The sequence below is a fragment of the Homarus americanus genome, unplaced genomic scaffold, assembly GCF_018991925.1.
Source record: "Homarus americanus isolate GMGI-L3 unplaced genomic scaffold, GMGI_Hamer_2.0 scaffold54443, whole genome shotgun sequence".
Taxonomy (NCBI): Eukaryota; Metazoa; Arthropoda; class Malacostraca; order Decapoda; family Nephropidae; genus Homarus; species Homarus americanus.
Genome location: NW_024750852.1, coordinates 3,963,232 through 3,984,464, shown reverse-complemented (window position 1 = coordinate 3,984,464; position 21,233 = coordinate 3,963,232). Strand labels below are relative to the sequence as shown.

Here is a 21,233-nt window from a genome sequence, read left to right as displayed (position 1 = left end):
TGACGTCAGCGATAACGTAAGAGCGGCCTAATGCGCACTACTTACCGCGCCGCTTCCTGCGTATGGTGAAGAATGGACCGCGTGGGTAAAAAATGGCGCGGCGGTCTGGACCTCCAGCTGCTTGCCGCGTAATTAAAGCATTTCATTCTGGCAAGGCACCGCGTAAATGACCAAACGCGTAAACAAAAACCGTGTAAATCCAGACTATACTGTACAGTATGGTCGGGATATATCGCGAGATAGGGTCCAAGGATGTTCGCCATATACATACTAAATTGCGATATATAATTATATGTAATCAATGATGATAATAGGGTTAGGTTCTGGAGGTCAATAAAAGTGACTAAACTTGACTTAACGTGTTTATTTTCATACTAACTAAAGCACCAATGAACACTAGACTTGGGAACACCAGACTCGGCAGCAGACACCACACTGCCACACACACTTGACAATCCCACACCTACATAAATGAACAAACCAAAAATATTAGTTACAATATTATATCTTTTCCATTAAGCTTTCCATTCTCTTCACTTCACTTTTCACGTCACTAGCAACCCATTTACACTCACTTTAGAATTCTGAATCTGCAGCAGAGTCGGCTGCTTACTCGTCACTCACTCAGAAAGACTGTGCTTGCGAGCGTGACTGCTTGAGTGAGCAGCCACAGTAGCGCCTCTGGTGAGCAAATAATCCATTTTTTTGCCATGGCGGTAAATTTTAAATATTTCCTGCCCAATTTCCCTCGTGAAATAAATAGATTTTTTGCTATATATTGGAAAATAGCGATAATAATGGTAGTCGCAATATAAAAAAATCTTTATAAAAAGTCGGTATATATCCTGATCTTACTGTAAAAGCAAAAAACAAACAAGATGAACTGTTTCATTGAGTTATGGATGCTGCGGAATGCATATAATGTCTGTGATGCACTTGGTAAGATTAGTATTCATTCAGTGATACAATAAACTTGAATTTGTGAATTTGTATCCAAGGTAAAGGCAGTCATTTTGAATATTTTTGGTAGACTGCCGTAAACTACAGTACAGTGTACATTTATAGCACTCGTCAATATGACTTAATTATGTGCAAATCTCCCTTTAATTTTAAATATCCATATTTCTGTAACCATTGTGATATGTACTAATATTTATAGAATTTTTTTGACTGGAAATTACCTCAAAATATACTCCTAAGGTATTGAATATCAACAAAGTCATGATACCATATATATATATATATATATATATATATATATATATATATATATATATATATATATATATATATATATATATATATATATATATATATATATATATATATATATATATATATATATATATATATATATATATATATATATATATATATATATATATATATATATATATATATATATATATATATATATATATATATATATATATATATATATATATATATATATATATATATATATATATATATTGTTCATGTTCTGGTTCCTCTGACTATGCAAATATGTACTAATGTATAGTCCTTAACAGAATATAGGTACTAAGAACTTTTGTATGGTAATTATTTATCAAATAAGGAGTTTTAAAGACTGATGCTGCAGCTGAATTAGCTGAAGGGTCAAGGAGAATATACGCTGTGCTGTAACTAATGACTATGATGCATACATCATTTGCACTTGTTACACTTGCCCCTCAGGCTCTGTGCCAAACAACCAACAACTCCTAATACTGAAAGCTAAAGCAGATTGACGTGTGTTCATGATTTTGAATAGACAGGTATACACTCCAATTTTTGATCATATTACAGAACTGAGAATGTTCAGTTTTTGGTTGTTTAGAATTTACTGGAAGAACATCATAGTTCCAGAATCTGTTGTGTCCTCAGCTATCACTGCATATAGTTTTGTAGTTTTACATACAAAAAGGAACAATTTGCTTGTAATTTGTTTGAGTTTTTAAATGTTTCAGTGTAGCTTCTTTTCAGAAATTTACATACCTGTACTTGTTGTGACTCATAAATTTTATACAGTTGAGTGCAGTGTAAAGGCCAAACGTGTTTAATATTTCCAGTAACTTTAATGGAGCTAGAGCAGCTACAGGAATATTTTGTAAAGCTTTTTCCATATTTTCCTGTGATGAACTTAAAAAAAAAAGAAATGATCTTGAACAAGAAATTTTAACATCCGTAGCAATATTTTTCTGCTAAATCTTAAATTATTCATAAAAACATATTTCTTCTAAATCTTTTTATTTCATGTTGTGAATATTTGGATATACAGTACAGTATGATACTACTGTAGATAGTTTATAAATTGTATAGATTAAACATTATTAGTAAAGGCCCTGGAGTTATTTTAATGTTGTTTTTATGTCAGATATCATTCAAGGTGCAATTATTTCAGTATATTTAAAAAGTAGTGAGGAAGGAAATTATTACATATACTGTATACCTTTAGAGTTTATGCAGCAAAGGCAGTTTAGGAATTTCCTCCTCTTGACCCACACAAATGTGGAAAATGGGTGTAAAACGGTTGATGATGTCTATCTTCTTCTTTAAACATAATTTCCTGAATTTTAGATCCAATTGGAAAAAAATATCCATGTATTAAATGTTTGAAACACAAAATACTTAACACTTTTGACGGGGTAATCTGCTACTGCTGACTGGGCAGTTCACTAAACTCATTTTACTGGGATGATCTGCCATTAGATAGACAGTTGACTTAACTTTTTTTACTCTGGGGGAGGGGGGGGGTCTACCATTGATGACTGAAGGTAATTTCCAAGGCTGCTAGCCTCTAATAAGAAATCTGTGTATTGAAAAGTAGGGCCTCTGTAATATTGTGTTACTGGTTGGTGTGAAAACTAGGAAGGTAATCATGAGAAAAGTAATATTTACATAACCTTCATGATGATTTAACTGCCTACATACTCGACACATTTCCATGCCTTTGTATAACTCGAGTCATGTTTAGTTATACTGTACATGATCTGTGTTTTAGTTTGAAACCTTGCTTATAAGTTGGTGTTTTCCTTGTATCTGATCATTGTGCAGAATATGCAGCTACCCCCTTTAAAAAGGAAATTAAAAAGTTATTAATATTTAGAAAAATTAAAATTAAAATACATCTTATATTCATGAGAATATTGCATAATTATTATTTTTTCATTGAATTAAATTGAGATTAAATAAGTACTCACTGGTCACAGCATATATATATATATATATATATATATATATATATATATATATATATATATATATATATATATATATATATATATATATATATATATATATATATATATATATATATATATATATATATACTGTACTGTACTGTACTGTATATATAAAACTTATAAAGGCAACTATTAGTTGAAATTGTAACAAAGAATTAGTGTAAAATTTTACAGCAGATCATTGATGAGTAAATGTGTCTTTTTTTTTTAATTGTAGTAATGACAACTTGACGACTTCAATTTCTGCATATTTCTGTTTTAATGGTCATACTGTAATAGGTATTTGTCAGTATGTTTATTAATAGAAAAGACATTTTATTTGGCAACATTGAATCAGTGGACTTATCATTCCTCCTAAAGAAAGTCAAAAAGTATAGTTGCCCTTTGATGACTCATTTACTGGAGCCAATATTTGAATGTTTCACTATTTAATCTCAAATATGTTTTAAGACCCTTCACCAAACCATGGCATTGCTCTCTCTTTCTCTGATATTGTACAGTATTTCAAAATTTTTCGAGAATAATGTTCCGCCAAATATTTTATTTTACCAAAGATTAGGATGGTGGACCAAACAATTACACTTCAGTATGTATCTGATAATATTTATGGCCTGTTTTCTCAATGTGAATAACATCAGTCTCTCCAAGGAAGGCCGAATGTGGCTGACTACATTTTATTCTCTTAAAAATTATGTACACTAGCAAATCACAAGCCACATCTCATAAAGAAATACGTTTCCACTGACTGGAATGCAACTTGGTGACTTGAGCATATAATGAACAAAATTATTCAAGCGTTCTTTTGTGTACTTGTATATGACTCCTAGTAAATAGGTTAGGATTTCAACTCGAGTGAGGAGAATGTTCATAAAATTCCTTAATATTTGCTAATTTGTTTTGTAGAATAAGTAGATCACAACAATGGTTTATAAAGCTTATTAAAAACGTTGAAGTCGCCCATTTTTTAAACATGAGTATGTGGACATTGCTCAATAACCCTGGCAGTCAAAGCACCTAAAAAAATAGCAACTGGACTCTTCACTCTTTGTTACTGGATAAGAAAGTAAAAGTTTGGTGCTGACTTACACTAAACTTTCTAATTAATGGTTATTGTAATTAACAAGACATCATGGTATACTGTACTTAGAAAATAATGGGTTCAGTCCCACGATCCTGGCAAAAAAAAAAAAAATAAATAAAAAAAAAATAAAAAAAAAAACCCATCCACTGTGTAGCCCATTATCACTGCTCCTATATGCACTCGGACTGGTCAGCCTCTACTCGGGCCACCATTGCAGTGCTCTGATTGGTTCACAATATTAATACTCTATTACAGTATACTGTACTGTAGTACCTGTACTAATGAATTATTCTTGGTTCACTTTTAATACAAGGTTGAAATATAAATGACTGAACTTTTAGGCAGAGAAAATATTGCTACATATTAGGATTTTCTTTGATTAGATCCTCCGTATGAATTATCCTATAAATTAGAGGATTTACTAAATTTCAAGATTTATTAAGGTGTAGGATGATTTACATTAATGTGCTTACTGTTAATGGAGGGTTCAGTTCATGCAGCCAGAAACAGTTTTTAGAATTCCCTCGTAAGTTTAGTGACCAAGGTGTTAATTTTTATTTAATTCTCATAAATATAGTAACTGATATTGTAGTCTTCATAAAGAAAATTATTAGACAAACTATTAGAGAAATAACCTTGCTATTCATTGTATATTTTCTCCAAAACTTTAATGTCGTGAGAATGTGGAAAAAAGAAGGTAGCCATAATGGTAGGGAAATTCTTTTCATTTACTTTTGACCTAGAAAGGCACGTTCATAAATATTTATATAGAAATCAAGACCAAAAGATTCGTGGCAGCAAATCATTGTGTACTGTAACATCTTTTGTTAAAGTACTGTACTCATAAGTCGGGGGGGGTGTTAGAGGTCCCCTTAACCCATTGTGTATGGGGTTCCCTCTGCTATATAAATTCACATGGCGTTACCCAGATAAAGTATTAAAATTGTAGTGATGGGGTTGATAGTTCTTGCAATATAGTGAAAAAAAAGCCCGAAAGTGCCCAATGTCACTTAAGTGATAAAAAATCTCAAGTGGTCACAGTTTCAAAATAGTTAGATTAGATTACACACAAGGCTGTACTGCAAGTTTGAAAAATTATGTAACGTGTTTCTGAAGGAAATACTGATAAAATAGGAAGTCCCACTTCTGTCACTATGAAATGGAAATACTCTACAATCCCATTGTTAACCAAAGTCTCAATATTAGCTGTATACACTGCTTGGTGTGTAGTTATTTAGAATTTAGTATTCAGTTTTGTCACTTCTCTGTATGGTAACACCAGTTCTTTGTTTAACTATTCAACCCAGTATTCTTGCTGACAGGCAGGTGGAAAGTTTCCTCTCAATCCCAGTAGACGTGTCAATTTTGAGTATGAATCCAATTTGTGGATACTGGTTTGTGTTGGAATAAAAGTTTTATAGTTCGTTTTTTCTTTTTTACCAAATTTTCTTAAAATTACCACTGTAGTTTGAAAAGATTATTAGGGAAAGAATTTTAAATTTTTATTAAACTATATACTGTACAGTACATGAAATAAATGCCCTATTTGGGCTGAGGATGTTTCTTCAAGAGGAGATTAATTTGTCTGTGAGAGAGATTCCTCTCACCAGGTACAAGAAGCCCCTGTTTCTCTTGTTCCTTTCTCAGTCTCTGTGTGTGCTGTAAGAGTAAAATGAAAAATGTGAAAACCATTAAATGGGTTTTATTATTTATAATGCTGCATTAGGGGATTTGGGCATAATACAGTAGTTAATGCATGATTATAAGGTCCTCATCACTATCTTGGGTGCAACAAAAGAATGGACTGGGAAGGAAAACCAGTGTGCATTACAATATCAAAATTTTTCAAGAAGCTATTGTCAGATTTTGTTAATACAAACTTTATATTTTCACTTCAAATTTAAGATGGCCAGACTTGAAAGAAACATACCCTTCATTCACTCTACTGTGCTGTTTGTCTTCTACAAGGGTTCAAGTACTGTATATACAGGTATCTGGTTCATTTCTGTATTGTGTAAACTAGCTTCAGTCATCAGTATCTAGTACATCTACTGTATTTGAAAAAATCCTTCAATTCCTTAACCACAATAATGTGGTGTGATGGGATTAGTAAGCAAATACAAACTCTTCATTCATTCATTCACTCTTACTGGTGTATGTGATGTGTTCTGTTCTGGTGATCCCCTTCTGCAACTCGGTCCTCGATCTGACTTGTAACTCGTTCATTATACATCACCTTGCATTGCCCATCAACAGTACAGTACATCCATTCCCAAAGCCAATTAAAATGATACAGTGCTCTCCTGTCAATCGAGCACATTGCCGTTTCCTAGCGCTTCTATATTTTTGTTCTTCCTTTACTCTCCTCCCATTACCCTCTAAAGTTATGCACTAATTTTTACTTTCACTTAACTCCATCTATCTATTGTTTCTGTTGCTTCAAAATCACTTCTTCCTCTTGCATCCAGAGACCATTCTTTACACCTATCACAAACCAATCAACATAACTGAAATGACAAGCTAATCAATGTCAAATTGGTAAACAGATTGCACTCGTTATCACACACCTTAAAATACACGGTACAATACTTGGAAAAAATGGGGAAACAAATACTGAACTGTCAAATATAATAAATACAGGCATCCCTTGATGTACAAAGGATCAGTATACAAAAGCTTGTTTGGAACAGAACCCTCGTATAAAAAGGGATAGCTGAACACTGCAATATGAAGTTTGCAAAATACATTGTAAACTAAGTTATGATATACTGTAAAGGCATCCCTCAATTTACAAAGGTTTTCTGGAATGGAACCCTTGCATAAATCAAGGTATGTCAGGTGCTGTTCATAAGCAATTTATGTTTTGAGAGGATAGTGCAGCCAGTTACTAGAACATGTCAAAGCCCCAGGCTGTGATACAGGAGTTTGAAGCAGAATAATCTTACAGGTCTCTTGTTAATGGAAGTGTTTGCCACTATAGGTGGCCAAATCCCCTATTGTTCTACAGCAAAGTTTGTAGGGTTGTAACATACTACAGTATAATGAAAAAAAAAAATGAAACTGAACTCCTTAAGATCTTGTGATATATCACGTTTGGTTAAACTCCACTGCTACTGTAGGTGTTTATAATGTTTGACACACAAAAGCCCCATTTTCACAGCCCTTTTTGGGGAGTGGTAAGAGATAATAAATTTAAATCCTACAATGGTGTACAGTCCTCATATAATATGGGGAAAGGGACTCCTGAAATATATGGTGTTAATTCAAACAGGGTTAATTTTTTTTTTTTTAATATTTACCATGAAATTCTCGTGGCAATTCTGGAACGACTCAATTTCCTTATGGCACATTGCTTGATTGAAATCATTTTTCTTTAAGCATGCAAACAGAATAGACATATCCTGAAGACAGGCAACACCTGAAATTTGAAAAAAAGGATGTATGTTTTAATTTAATGTGGTTGATAAAGGTTAATATATTATTCTGAACTCTTAACAGTAAACAATGAGCAGCATACATATTTATAGGCAGTAAGTAGGCAAAAATTTAGAGGGAAATACTTGAAATTTATAGAATATTTAAAATGAGATGCTTTGGGAATAATACAGTAGTTAGGAATGGGGGGATAAAAATATTAATGTGCAAAGTTGAAGGGAAAGCAGAGACGGTGATACGTATCCAGCAAAATGAATGTACAGGTACAGTATATAATTCTAATACTGTGCACACATTTTAAATGTGTATAAAATCAATGTGGCCACAGATAAAATATATGTACAAGAGACTGGAAACAATTAAGCAGACCTTTTGCCCAACAACAACAATTCATTACAAAATTCTGAGCATGTAAATAAATAAAAAATCAACTGACACATTGTATAGAAAGTGTATACTGTATGATGAAAATCCCTTTACAACACAATTGGGGAGCCCCATTTCCTTAAAAGAAAGTACAGTACCTAATAAAATTTTAAATATTAGTTTGCATGAGTACAAGAGAGGTGTGATAAATTCTTCGGAGTGAAATGGACATTTTATTGTTACTTACTGTTTGTTTTATCATTCTTCCCCGAAACGTGATCTCTCAAAAAAATAGGAAGATTGTTATTGAATGGGAAGGGTTGACGGGTGGGCCTTCGTCCATTTTTTGGTCGGTTACGGTTGATGTAATACTGCGAGTTTAGCACAATTGGAGTTAGTCGCATGGTGAAGATCTGGAGACAAAATATTATTTAATACAACTGTACTACAGAAGGTGCTTAATATACACCAAGGGTGGAGAAATACATATTCCACCTCGCCCATGGCAAGTAAAAACCGGCACTGGGCGAATTAAAACCAAATTTCCACCCACCTACCTAGCAACCAGTGTTGTCACCAAGATTTTTCCGAGCATACGCGCAGATAGGCTAAGTAAGGTACAGTACACTTCTACACCTATCAAAACCCAATTCATGTCACAAAATGGTTAGACTTAAAACCATACCCTCAATTTGTCAACTGAACCACTGTCTTGCCAACCAATGCTCGTGTGTGAATAATTGACGATGAAAATAGAAGCAAAAAAGCTTAGAACCTGACCTAACCTGTGCATTGTTGTTTCAATTTTCTTACTATCATCCAAACAACATCTTCAGAAAAAAGAATGAATTCAATCCAATATAAATCATAATAAACACGCCTGATGGAACTGTTGTTCGTTTTTAACATGTAAACAAAAGACGGGATATCTGACGGCACCATAATTACGGTAAATATTTTATCTTTGCCTACAAAGGGCAGAGACTTGAAATCACTGCAATATGATCAGTGTTTGCAATGTTTTTACCCTATTATTTTCCTTGCTTAAGCTGGGGGGTCCTTTAGGAAGTTAGGTAAGGTTAGGCAGGCTGGTTTGGTTAGGTCAGGTTCTGTGCATTGTCGTTTCCATTTTCGTGTTTAATATCATGCAAACAACATCTCCAGAAATTTTGGTGCAATTGTATCGATTTTATAACTTATCACCATCCAAAGAAAAACCGGAAAATATGAACAAAATCAGCAAACTCCTTCTGGTATAAGTTTGCTCCACTATTACCCCATGATTTATTCAACTAAATATCTTTATTACACTGAACCAACGAAACTTGTATAATCATTAAATTAACATCTATCCAGTTCTCACCATCACCTGTAACACCAAACACACTAAAATTCAATACCCAAAATATTCCTGGTTGTTATTTACCTCCTGCACACCAGCCAACGAGACTTAAATAATTCTATATCTCCATCAACCACCTCCACGTTAGGTACAGTAGTAATGTGTTTCTGTTTTCCACTAGTTGGGTCTGCTGCTGAGTCTCTGTTTGTGTTGATGCTCGGGCCAGCGTTCGGGAGGGAGCTGTAACGTCATATCTTTCCCCAAATAATTATTGATAGATAAATAAGAAATTGTTGTAATACTATATATATCATTATGGAATCTTCGTTTTTTTCTATGTTTTATCTTTTAATACAGAGGGATTTCAGTGATCTAGATGGATGATAATTATAGCTTATACTATAGACGGGCAAGGTGTGACCTAATCTTGACCTTTGACCCCTTGTGATGCTTATACACCTCAATTAGGTCACCCCTTGCCCGTCTACAAAACAATAGTAACTATATATTCAGTTGTTTTGAATCACATTAAAATAAATCTGAGTCTGTTGACATTTGAGTTTACTGTAGTTGAATATAGTTAATTAAAGAATGTTGCACACATTAATTAGTAGAATAACTATGTGCTAAGAAATGGAGTCTGTTCAGATTATTGTAATTAATGTAAATAATTAAAGTATTTCTATTGCCTTTTCTTTTATTTAAGGGACATTATTGTTCGTGAATAAATAAATGTATAAATGTATAAGCAGAAAATCACGTATATTATGTAATGGCTGCTAAGAATAGAAATGTATATGGCTTATGACAGGAGTCTACGCTAAAGACAAGCTCGTTTTCTATGACGACCTAAATATTTATGGTAAAACTGAACCGAGAGATGGTGCAGCAGTCAGGGGTTGAACGTTAATTGAATGTAGTACAAGTTTCTCTACATATTCCATCCTTGCTATAACAACCCATTGTGGCGTCAGTCACCAGTAAGCCATTTGCCGAGAGTGTGTCGGGAAGGAAGGACGTGTCGTGACTGGCTGTTATGTGGTGGTTATATTTTTAGTATTTTTATATTAAGTTATTTAAACACAAGCTTATGTCGCTACTGTCCTCTGTGGTGAGTAAATTGTTGGTATTTTGATTTTCATAATTAAGTTACATTTGATGTTGGAGAGTTGGTTAATCACCGCCATGGTAGTTTGTCAACACATCAAGTTGTTTTTGAGTTTTATTCCATCATCAAATGGAAATTTAGGTGAAGATGTTTTATGAAAAGGTAATTGCAAAGATAAACTCCGCCATTTTATATATTATGCTGCCTAGGTATTAGTGTAGTTTATATTGGTGTTTGTAGTAAGAAATAATTCGTTGCCGTCGACGATTTGGTGAATTGACCAAAATTAATAGGGTTAATATTCGCTTTTATCCCAATAGGTGCGGGGTGGTAATATCGACAATATTTACCTAGATTTTGCCAAGGCTTTCGACAGTGTACCCCACGAAAGGCTGAAAATCAAACTGGAAGGGTACGGAATTCGGGGAAATGTCCTAGCGTGGATAGAAGACTTTCTACATGACCGCAAGCAATGTGTGGTGATTAATGGCACGAAATCGTCATCTGTACCTGTAACAAGTGGGGTACCGCAGGGTAGTGTATTGGGCCCGCTGTTGTTTGTTTGTTTCATAAATGATATGCCTGACGTTGTACACTCCTCCATACAAATGTTTGCCGATGACGCCAAGTTATTTCGGGAAATTAAGAACCAAGCGGACTGTGAAGAGCTGCAGAAGGACCTCTGTGGGCTCCAGGAATGGTCGAAGGAATGGCTGCTGAGATTCAATGTCACGAAGTGTAAGAGGATGCACCTGGGGCGTACCAACGGTAAGGAGGCGTACCATATGTCCCAACGGGATGAAGAAAATGTACTAGTTGAGACTGTGTGTGAGAAGGACCTAGGTGTGTATGTTGACAATGAGCTGAAGTTCTCGGGCCATTGTGAGAAGGTAAATCAGGCAAATAAATTATTGGGTCTTATAAGAAGGTCGTTCAGATATCTAGACGGTCCGTCCCTCGTGACGATCTTCAGGAGTGAAGTGCTTCCCCATCTGGAGTACTGTCACCCCATCTGGTCCCCGAGATATGCTTGGGACTGTCAGTTGGTTGAAAATGTTCAAAGGAGGGCCACCAAACTGGTGCCTGCACTTCGGCATCTCAGCTACCCTGAGAGATTGGAGCGCCTGAACTTGCCTAGCTTATACTACAGACGGGCAAGGGGGGACCTAGTTGAGGTTTATAAGCATCTCAGGGGGCACTACTCAGTTGAGTGTCCTTACTTGGAGCTGGCGGACGCTCGCCCCACAAGGGGTCACAGCTCAAGATTGAAGAAGCCGCAAGTCCGGAAAACCGTGAGGGCAAACTTTTTCGGAGTGAGGGTTGTAAACTCTTGGAACAATCTACCAGAGAGTGTTGTGACGGCACCGAGTGTGAGCTCTTTCAAGAGAAGACTTGACCAACACTGGAGCGGGTTCAGGTACATTCAGGAGCCGGTGCATGCCCAGTATTTGCCAACAGTGCGTGACAGAGACGTGACCGATCGCCCGGGCGGCTAGCGAGCCGACCTTTTGGTGAAGAATATAAAGGAAAAGAGACGTGACCGATCGCCCAAGCGGCTAACGAGCCGATCAGTGGCGAAGAGGATAAAAGTAATAGGTATTTCAGATTTTGGTTAATATATAGGATTAACCCGCCAGGGGGGCCCGACTAATTACCCAAATGTAGCCGGAATGAAGTCAAATAATGGTCCTAGATGAATAAATCGGACTGCCAATCACTTCTCGACTAGTATTTGGTGTCAGAAAGTCACAAAAAATTGGAAAACTTACTTTAATCTGAGTTAATAGATCGCGTGCATGTTATATCATGAATTGTCGCCTTCATATAGGTGAAAATGTCCGACTTAGAAAAATAAAATAGGCGAGTGTGGAGGCAGGGATGGTGGGCAGCCTCCAGCAGCTCGAGGCAAACGTCAGCGATGATGATGGGTAATGTAAACTGTTGTACACTGAAGAGGAAGAATAAGAGATAACTGTATTATATATTGATGAAAAAAAGAACAAAATATTGGTATTGAGGGAAAGGTGTTTGTTGATCAAGTAACCCAAATTAAGGAGCACATTTCAGTGTTAATAGTATGGATAGATCTACGTAGTATTAGTTAAGAGCTGCAAATTGGTGCCATCTTTTACTGTAAAAATACAAGACTAATACCATATGTTGGAGTTTGATAAACTTTATATAGGAGCAACTTTCTGAACACAAGTGCAATTTAAATATGTGGATGAACTGGACAAGGGCAGAGACAGGATTTTGAATGATTCGTAAGTAAAATTGTTTCCAGTGATGTTGGGACTGGTGCTGTAAAATTAATCTACTATGAAAAGCTGTGACTCTGCTTGCTGGGAAAAGTTCAAGAGTCAGATGAAAAACAAAATAGGAGCTTAATAGATGGTGGGTCACTCTGGGGAGGGACATGTGGGGAGTGAAGGACAGTATGTTGTGTAAAGTGAGGGAGGACTTGGTATGTTGTGTAGGGAGTGAGGGAGGACTTGGTATGTTGATGTGTAGAGTGAGGGACGGTATGTTGTGTAGGAGTGAGGGAAGGACTTAGTGTGTTTGTGGCCAGAATTGAGGAGGACCCCGGTATGTCGTGTGGGAGTGAGGGAAGGACGGTATGTTGTGCAGGAGTGGGGGGAAGGACTTGGCAATTATCTTCAATGTGGGGTGAGGGATGGACATAGTATTGGTAGTAATGGGAGTTAGGGAAGGACTTGGTATGATGTGTAGGGTGAGGAAGGACTTGGTATGTTGTGTAGAGTGGGGAAGGACTTGGTATGTTGTGTAAGTGAGGAAGGACGGTATGTTGTGTAAAGGGTGGGGAAGGACTTGGTATGTGTGTAGGAGTGAGGGAGGACTTAATTGTATGTTGTGCAGGGTGAGGAAGGACTGTGTCAAGATTGAGGGATGGACTTGTAGTATTGTGTGGGGTTAGGGGAAGGACTTGGGTATGGTTAATTGTAGGAGTAAGGGATGGACTTGTGGTGATGATGTGGGGTGGGGAAGGACTTGAGGCTGAGTGAGGATGGACTTGGTATGTTGTGCAGGTGAGGTGCTTGTAGTGTTGTGTGGGGTGGGGGAAAGGATTGTATTGTGTAGGGTGAGGGAAGGGACAGCAGTGTGTGTGGGAGTGAGGGAGGACATGAAGTGATGACATGTGGGGGGAAGGATGTGTAATAATGTGTGGGGAGTGGGGGAAGGACTTGGCCATGTTGTGTAGAGTGGGGGAAGGGACTTGTAGTATTGTGTAGGGTGGGGGGAAGGACTTGGTATGTTGTGTGGGGATGGACTTGGTATGTGTTGTGAGGAAGGACTTGCAGTGTGCTGCAGGGTGGGGGAAGGACATGTGTATGTAGAGGAGTTAAGGATGGACTTAGTATGTTGTGAGGAAGGACTTGCAGTATTGTGCAGGAGTGGATGGACAGTATAGTGTGAGGTGAGGGATGGACGGTATGATGTGGAGTGAAGGATGGACGAGAACATGTTGTGTGGGGTGAGGGGCTAAGTAGCAAATGTATCTGATTCACCAGACTGAAAATGAAACAAGTGCTGTATCTTTGGGCAGGGGAGTTTTATAGGCACTGAATATGTTGATTGAGGCCAATTCAGTAGGTAGGACTATGTTTTATATGTTCTGTGTCTAGTATGTTATATATTTATAGTGAGTAAATTAACGTTGTGCATTTGTTGGAGTAAAATAGTATGGTAATTGGCGGCATAGTATCCCACATTGTGTGGGTCACAGCAAGTGCAGGGGAGGTAGACGGAAACTTGGCTGGTGATAGTGTGTGGTGCAAGTGTGGAGTACAATTGGTTTGGACTCAGGATATACTGTATTTATATGGAGATAAAGTAGTGTGCTCTTTTAGCCTTTCCTGGTGTATGTGGTGAGGCTGGGTTCGGGTTCAGGTTAATTTGAACTGTGGTCATCTGTACTGTGTATACTTAAATTATTCCTTTACTTGACAGCTGTTTGTAGTCTCTTTATAGGATTATGCATTTAATGATTCATCTGGGGGTTGTGTGAGAACCTGGTGGAGATAATGTAAAGTCATTATAGATGTTTACCTGCTTGTTGTTGTGACCACTCGTGTGACTTGTGACTTGACTAGTGAGGTAAAATTCTTGATGGGGAGGAGTGCTCATAGCTGTATGAAGAAAGAGTGCTTTAATTTTTGATACAATATACAAAAATCATTTTGGATCAAGCAAAGTTTTGGGCATTTCACAGGTAGTAACAGAAAATGCTACTCCAGGAGGATGAGGGACCAGCAGGTGTGCAAATGACGAGGTAACATCAAAGTCAGACAAGAAACGATCAAGAGTACAGTAAAAAGGATGAACATTCTCTAAATCTACAAACCTGACAGAAAGTTGTATTGTATATAAGTGAGAAGTAGGAGTGAGGAAGGACATGAAGTGTTGTGTAGGAGTGAAAGGACACAGGGGTTGTGTAGAAGAGGACAAAGTGTGTAGGATCGAGGATAAGACTTGCAGTGTTGTGCAGGAGTGGGGAAGGACTTGCAGTGTTGTGTAGAGATGGGGAAGGACTTCTAGTGTTGTGTAGGAGTGAGGAAGGACTTGTAGTGTGTGTGGGAATGGGGAAGGACTTGCAGTGTTGTGTAGAGATGAGGAGGACTTCTAGTGTTGTGTAAGTGGGGAAGGACTTCTAGTGTTGATAATAGATGGGAAGGACTTGCAGGGGTTGTGTAGGAGTTAGGGAAGGACATGCAGGGTTGTGTGGGGTGAGGGAAGGACTGCAGTGTTGTGTTGAGAAAGGAGGACTTACCCAGGATTGTGTGGGGTGAGGGAGAAGGACACAGAGATGTAAGAGATGAGAATGCCTTGGTAATGTGTGGGACTGAGGGAAGTACTTGCTGGGTTGTGTAGGAGTTAAGGAAGGGGCGTGCAGGGTTGGGTGAGGGAAGGACATGCAGTGATGTGGGGGAGTGAGGAAAGGACATGAAGTGATGTGTAGGAGTGAGGGAAGGACTTGCAAGGTTGTGTAGACGAGGGAAGGACTTCTAGTATTGTGTAGGAGTGAGGGAAGGACTTGCAGTGTTGTGTAGAAATGAAGGAAGGACTTCTAGTATTGGGAAGGAGTGAGGGAAGGACTTGCAGTGTTATGTTGGAGTGAGGGAAGGACTTGCAGTGTTGTGCAGGAGTGAGGGAAGGACTTCTAGTATTCTGTAGGAGTGAGCGAATGACTTTCATTGTTGTGTAGGAGTGAAAGAAGGACTTGCAGGATTGTGTAGGGGTGAGGGAAGGACTTGAAGGGTTGTGTAAGAGTGGGGGAAGTACTTGTAGTAATGTGTAGGACTGAGGGAAGGACTTGCAGGGATGTGTAGGAGTGAAGGAAGGATTTGCAGGGTTGTGGAGGAGTGAGGAAAGGACTTGCAGGGTTGTGGAGGAGTGAGTGAAGGACTTGCAGGGTTGTGTAGGAGTGAAGGATGGACATGGAGGGTTGTGTAGGAGTTAAGGAAGGAGGAGTGAAGGAAGGACTTACGGGGTTGTGTAGGAGTTAAGAAGGACTTGCAGGGTTGTGTAGGAGTGATGGAAGGACTTGCAGGGTTGTGTAAGTGAAGGAAAGGCCTAGCAGGTTTACGTGTAGGAGTGAGGGAAGGACTTGCAGGGGTTGTGTAGGAGTGGAAGGAAGGACTAGCGGGATCGTGTGGGAGTGAAGGAATGACTTGCAGGGTTGTGTAGGAGTGAGGGGAGGAAGGACACACGGTGTATAGGTGAGAAAGGACTTTACATTGTTGTGTGGGAGTGAGGAAGGACTTACACTGTGTGTAGGAGTTAAGGAAGGATATGTAGGGTTGTGTAAGAGTTAAGGAAGGACTTGCAGGGTTATGTAGGAGTAAGGGAATGAATTGCAGGGTTGTGTTGGAGTGAACTAGGACTTGCAGGGTTGTGTAGGAGTGAGGGAATGAATTGCAGGGTTGTGTAGGAGTGAGGCAAGGACTTGCAGGGTTGTGTAGGAGTTAAGGAAGGACATGCAGGGTTGAGTAGAAGTGAAAGAAGGACTTGCAGGGTTGTACAGGATTGAGGGAAAGGACTTGCAGGGTTGTGTAGGAGTGAGGAAGGACTTGCAGGGGTTATGTAGGAGTAGAATTGAATTGCAGAAGGGTTGTGTTGGAGTGAACAGGACTTACAGGGTTGTGTAGGAGTGAGGAATGGATGCAGAGGTTGTGTAGGAGTGAGGCAAGGACTTGCAGGGTTGTGTAGGAGTTAGGGAGGACATGCAGGGTTGAGTAGAAGTGAAAAGAAGGACTTGCAGGGTTGTGTAGCAGTGAGGGAAAGGACTTTTTGGTTTTGTAGGAGTGAGGGAAGGACTTGCAGGAGTTGTGTAGGAGGAAGGGAATGAATTACAGGGTTGTGTAAAGTGAACTAGGACTTACAGGGGTTGTGTAGAGTGAACTAGGACTTACACAGGGTTGTGTAGGAGTGAACTAGGACTTACAGGGCTGTGTAGGAGTGAGGAAAAGGACTTGCAGTGTATAGGAGTGAGAAAAAGGCTTTACAGAGGTTGTGTAGAGTGAGGAACGACTTGTAGAATTGTGTAGGGATGGACGGTATGTTGTGTAGGTGAGGGGTGGACTTGGTATGTTTGTAGGGTGAGGGATGGACTTGTGGTATGTTGTGTAGAGGTGAGGGATGGACTTGTATGTTGTGTAGGAGTGAGGATGGACTTGGTATGTTGTGTAGGAGTGAGGGATGGACTTGGTATGTTGTGTGGGAGTGAGGGAAGGACTTGCACTATTGTGTAGGGTGAGGATGAACGAGGTATGTTGTGTAGGAGTGAGGGATGAACTTGGTATGTTGTGTAGGAGTGAGGGATGGACTTAGTATGTTGTATGGGTGTGAGGGATGAACTTGGTATGTTGTGTAGGAGTGAGGGATGAACTTGGTATGTTGTGTAGGAGTGAGGGATGGACTTAGTATGTTGTATGGGAGTGAGGGATGAACTTGGTATGTTGTGTAGGAGTGAGGGATGAACTTGGTATGTTGTGTAGGAGTGAGGGAAGGATTTGGTATGTTGTATGGGAGTGAGGGATGAACTTGGTATGTTGTGAGGGATGAACTTGTAGGAGTGAGGGATGAACTTGTAGTATTTTGTAGGAGTAAAGGATGGACTTAGTATGTTGTGTAGGAGTGAGAGAATTTCGTAGCAAATGCTCTATCTCATTCACCATACTGAAAATAAAACACAAGTGTTTTATCTTTGGGGAGGGAGTTTTATAAAGCACTGAATATATTTGATTGAGAGGTAATTACACTGCTTCTTCAGTAGGTAGGACTATATTTTATATATGTTCCTGTATGTAAACATTATCACGTATGTTATATATATTAAATTATAATAAGTATGAAATTAGTAAATCAGCTTAACGTTGTGCATTTGTTAGATAAAATAGTATGGTAATTGGCGGCATGGTATCCACATTGTGTGGGTCACGGCAAGTGCAGGGAGGTAGACGAGCCTGGCTGGTGATAGTGTGTGGTACAAGTGTGGTACAATTGGTACAATATGAAGATAAGTGGTGTATACTTTTGTACTTTTCTAGTGTGTGGTGAAGCTGAGGTTCGGGTTTGGGTTAATTTAGGCTGTGGTCATGTGTACTGTACTTAAATTGTTCCTTTACTTGACCTTTGTTTGTGGTTTTTTAACTTTATAATGCTAAGTTATGCATTTCATGATTCATCTTCAACATGATACCTATATTTTGAGTTAATCTGAGGGTTATTATTGAGAACCTGGTGGAGATAATATAAGAGTCATTATAGTGTTTACCCTGCTTGTTGTTGTGACCACTCGTGTGACTTGATAAAGAGGAGTGCTGGCATAACAGTATGAAGAAAGAGTGATTTAAATTATTGTCGCCCTGCAATATATACACAAAAACCTATTTTTGGTTAATAAAATTTTAATTTCACAGGTATTAACAGAAAATACTACTCCAGGGAGGATGAGGACCATAACTTGGTGTACAGATGACGAGGCAACATCAAGTTGGACAAGAGGAACGATCAAGAGTACAGTAAAGGATGAACGTTCTCTAAATAACTCAGTCTACCAAACATGACAGGAAGTTGTATTGTATATATGTAAGTGTTGGTTAAATACGTCCACATAAATACTAAAACAGATTACAACAGTGTGTTGAAATCTTATCTACTGACTACTGTAGAGATACTGTAGGAGTGAGGAAAGGTTATGCGGTGTTGTGTAGACGAGGGAAGGACTTCTAGTATTGTGTAGGACTGAGGTGGTGGACTTGCAGTGTTGTGTAGAAGTGAGGGAAGGACTTGTAGTGTTGTGTAGAAATGAGGGAAGGACTTCTAGTATTGTGTACGAGTAAGGGAAGGATTTGCAGTGTTGTGTAAGAGTGAGGGAACGACTTGCAGGGTTGTGCAGGAGTATGGGAAGGACTTGCTTTGTTGTGTAGAAATGAGGGAAGGACATACGGTGTTGTGTAGGAGTGAGGGAATGACCTGTAGGGTTGTGTAGGAGTGAAAAAAGACTAGCAGGACTTGTGTAGGAGTGAGGGATGGACTTGCAGGGTTGTGTAGGAAGGACTTGCAGTGTTGTGTAAAAGAACGACCTGTAGTATTGTGTAGGAGTGAGGGAAGGACTGTAAGGTTGTGTAGGAGTGAGGGATGGACTTGCAGGGTTGTGTAGGAGTAGAAGAAGGTCCTGTAGTATTGTGTAGGAGTGAGGGAAGGACTTGTAGGGTTGTGTAGGCGTGAGGGATGGACTTGCAGGGTTGTGTAGGAGTAAAAGAAGGACCTGTAGTATTGTGTAGGGGTGAGGGAAGGACTTGTAGGGTTGTGTAGGCGTGAGGGATGGACTTGCAGGGTTGTGTAGGAGTGAGGGAAGGACTTGCAGTGTTGTGTAGAAGTGAAGGAAGGATTAGCATGTTTGTGTAGGAGTGAGGGATGGACTTGCAGGGTTGTGTAGGAGTGAGGGAAGGACTTGCAGTGTTGTGTAGGAGTAAAAGAAGGACCTGTAGTATTGTGTAGGAGTGAGGGAATGACTTGCAGTATTGTGTAGAAATGAGGGAAGGACTTCTAGTATTATTTAGGAGTGAGGGAAGTACTTGCAGTGTTGTGTAGAAATGAGGGAAGGACTTCTAGTATTGTGTAGGAGTGAGGGGAGCACTTGCAATGTTGTGTAAGAGTGAGAGAAGGACTTGCACTGTTGTGTAGGAGTGAGGGAAGGACTTGCAGGGTATTTCAGGCGTTAAGGAAGGACATGCAGGGCTGTGCAGGAGTGAGGGAAGGACTTGTAGTGTGATGTAAGAGCGAGGGAAGGACTTGTAGTGTAGTGTGGTGTAGGTGTGAGAGAAGGACCTGTAGTATTTTGTAGAAGTGAGGGAAGGACTTGCAGGGCTGTGTAGGAGTGAGGGAAGGACTTGTAGTGTGGTGTAGGAGCGAGAGAAGGTCCTGTAGTGTTGTGTATGAGTGAGGGAAGGACTTGCAGGGCTGTGTAGGAGTGAGGGAAGGACTTGTAGTGTGATGTAGGAGTGAGGGAAGGATTTGTAGTGTGGTGTTTGAGTGAGGGAAGGATTTGCAGGGTAGTGTAGGAAATGAGGGAAGGACTTTTAGTGCGGTGAAGGAGTGAGGAAACGTCCTGTAGTGTGATGTAGGGGCGAGGGAAGGACTTGTAGTGTTGTCTATGAGTGAGGGAAGGATTTGTATAGGAGTGACCATATAGACTTGTGGCGTTGCGAAGCTTATAACTTCTAATACAATGTTGTAATCTTTTATGTGGATTTGTAACTAGACAGTCAGGAAGTATTTTGTTCAACTTAATTATTTTGTACTTTAGTTTCATCTTCATTTGCAAAACAAAATATTTTATTCTTCCTGGCAGTGAAATACTAGATGTTAGCTTAAAATGTTACTGTAAAATTATGTAATTGTTACAGCTTTACAACTTATTGTAACCAATGCGCATTTCCTGTGGGCAAACTTTTGAAATTGTAAAAAAAAAATGGATTGTATTTGTTGTAAATGTTCTGAGGCAGTATGTCACTCCTTGGGGCTATGTGAGGCCCCCAGGGCTTATATGCCGCCGCCACGGACTGTTTGGCTAATTAGGGCTGTGTGATGATCATAGGTGGTTGTGTAATGGATTTGAGGACTATGTAAGGTTGTCAAGGGTAGTCTGCTCCAACCAGAGGCTGATTGTGGCTATATTGTTAATATCAACTTAGAGATGTAGGAGTCTCTTAGAGAGCTACTGTACTGTACTTGTGACTGAGGGGGTTAATTGATGCTCCTAATGTCTGTGTAGAGAAAAATATGAATATATCCAAAATAAGTCAGTCTACCCGACATGGTAGGAAGTTGTATTGTGTATAATATTTACTGTTGGTTTGACAAGTCTTTATAAATGCTAAAATAGATTATAACGGTGTATTGAAAGTTTATCTACTCATTATTGTAGGGCTGAGGGAAGGACATGCCTTATTGTGTAGGAGTGAGGGAAGGACTCACTGTGAGGTGTAGGAGTGAGGAAAGGACTCACTGTGAGGTGTAGGAGTGAGGAAAGGACTCACTGTGAGGTGTAGGAGTGAGGAAAGGACTCGCTGTGAGGTGTAGGAGTGAGGGAAGGACTCAGTGTGAGGTGTAGGAGTGAGGGAAGGACTG

The 21,233-nt window shown here is 38.9% G+C and overlaps 1 protein-coding gene across 1 annotated transcript; it reads right to left on the bottom strand.

Annotated features, from left to right (window-relative positions):
* Window positions 1-5,815: 5,815 nt before the first annotated feature.
* LOC121854380 (coiled-coil-helix-coiled-coil-helix domain-containing protein 1-like) lies at window positions 5,816-9,722 on the bottom strand. Its single transcript, XM_042349021.1, has 4 exons — window positions 9,554-9,722; window positions 8,375-8,540; window positions 7,626-7,744; window positions 5,816-5,985 (listed from the first exon to the last, which is right to left on the bottom strand). Exons 2-4 carry the CDS (start codon window positions 8,529-8,531, stop codon window positions 5,869-5,871), a joined length of 393 nt encoding a protein of 130 aa, XP_042204955.1. The 5' UTR covers window positions 8,532-8,540; window positions 9,554-9,722; the 3' UTR covers window positions 5,816-5,868.
* Window positions 9,723-21,233: the final 11,511 nt, after the last annotated feature.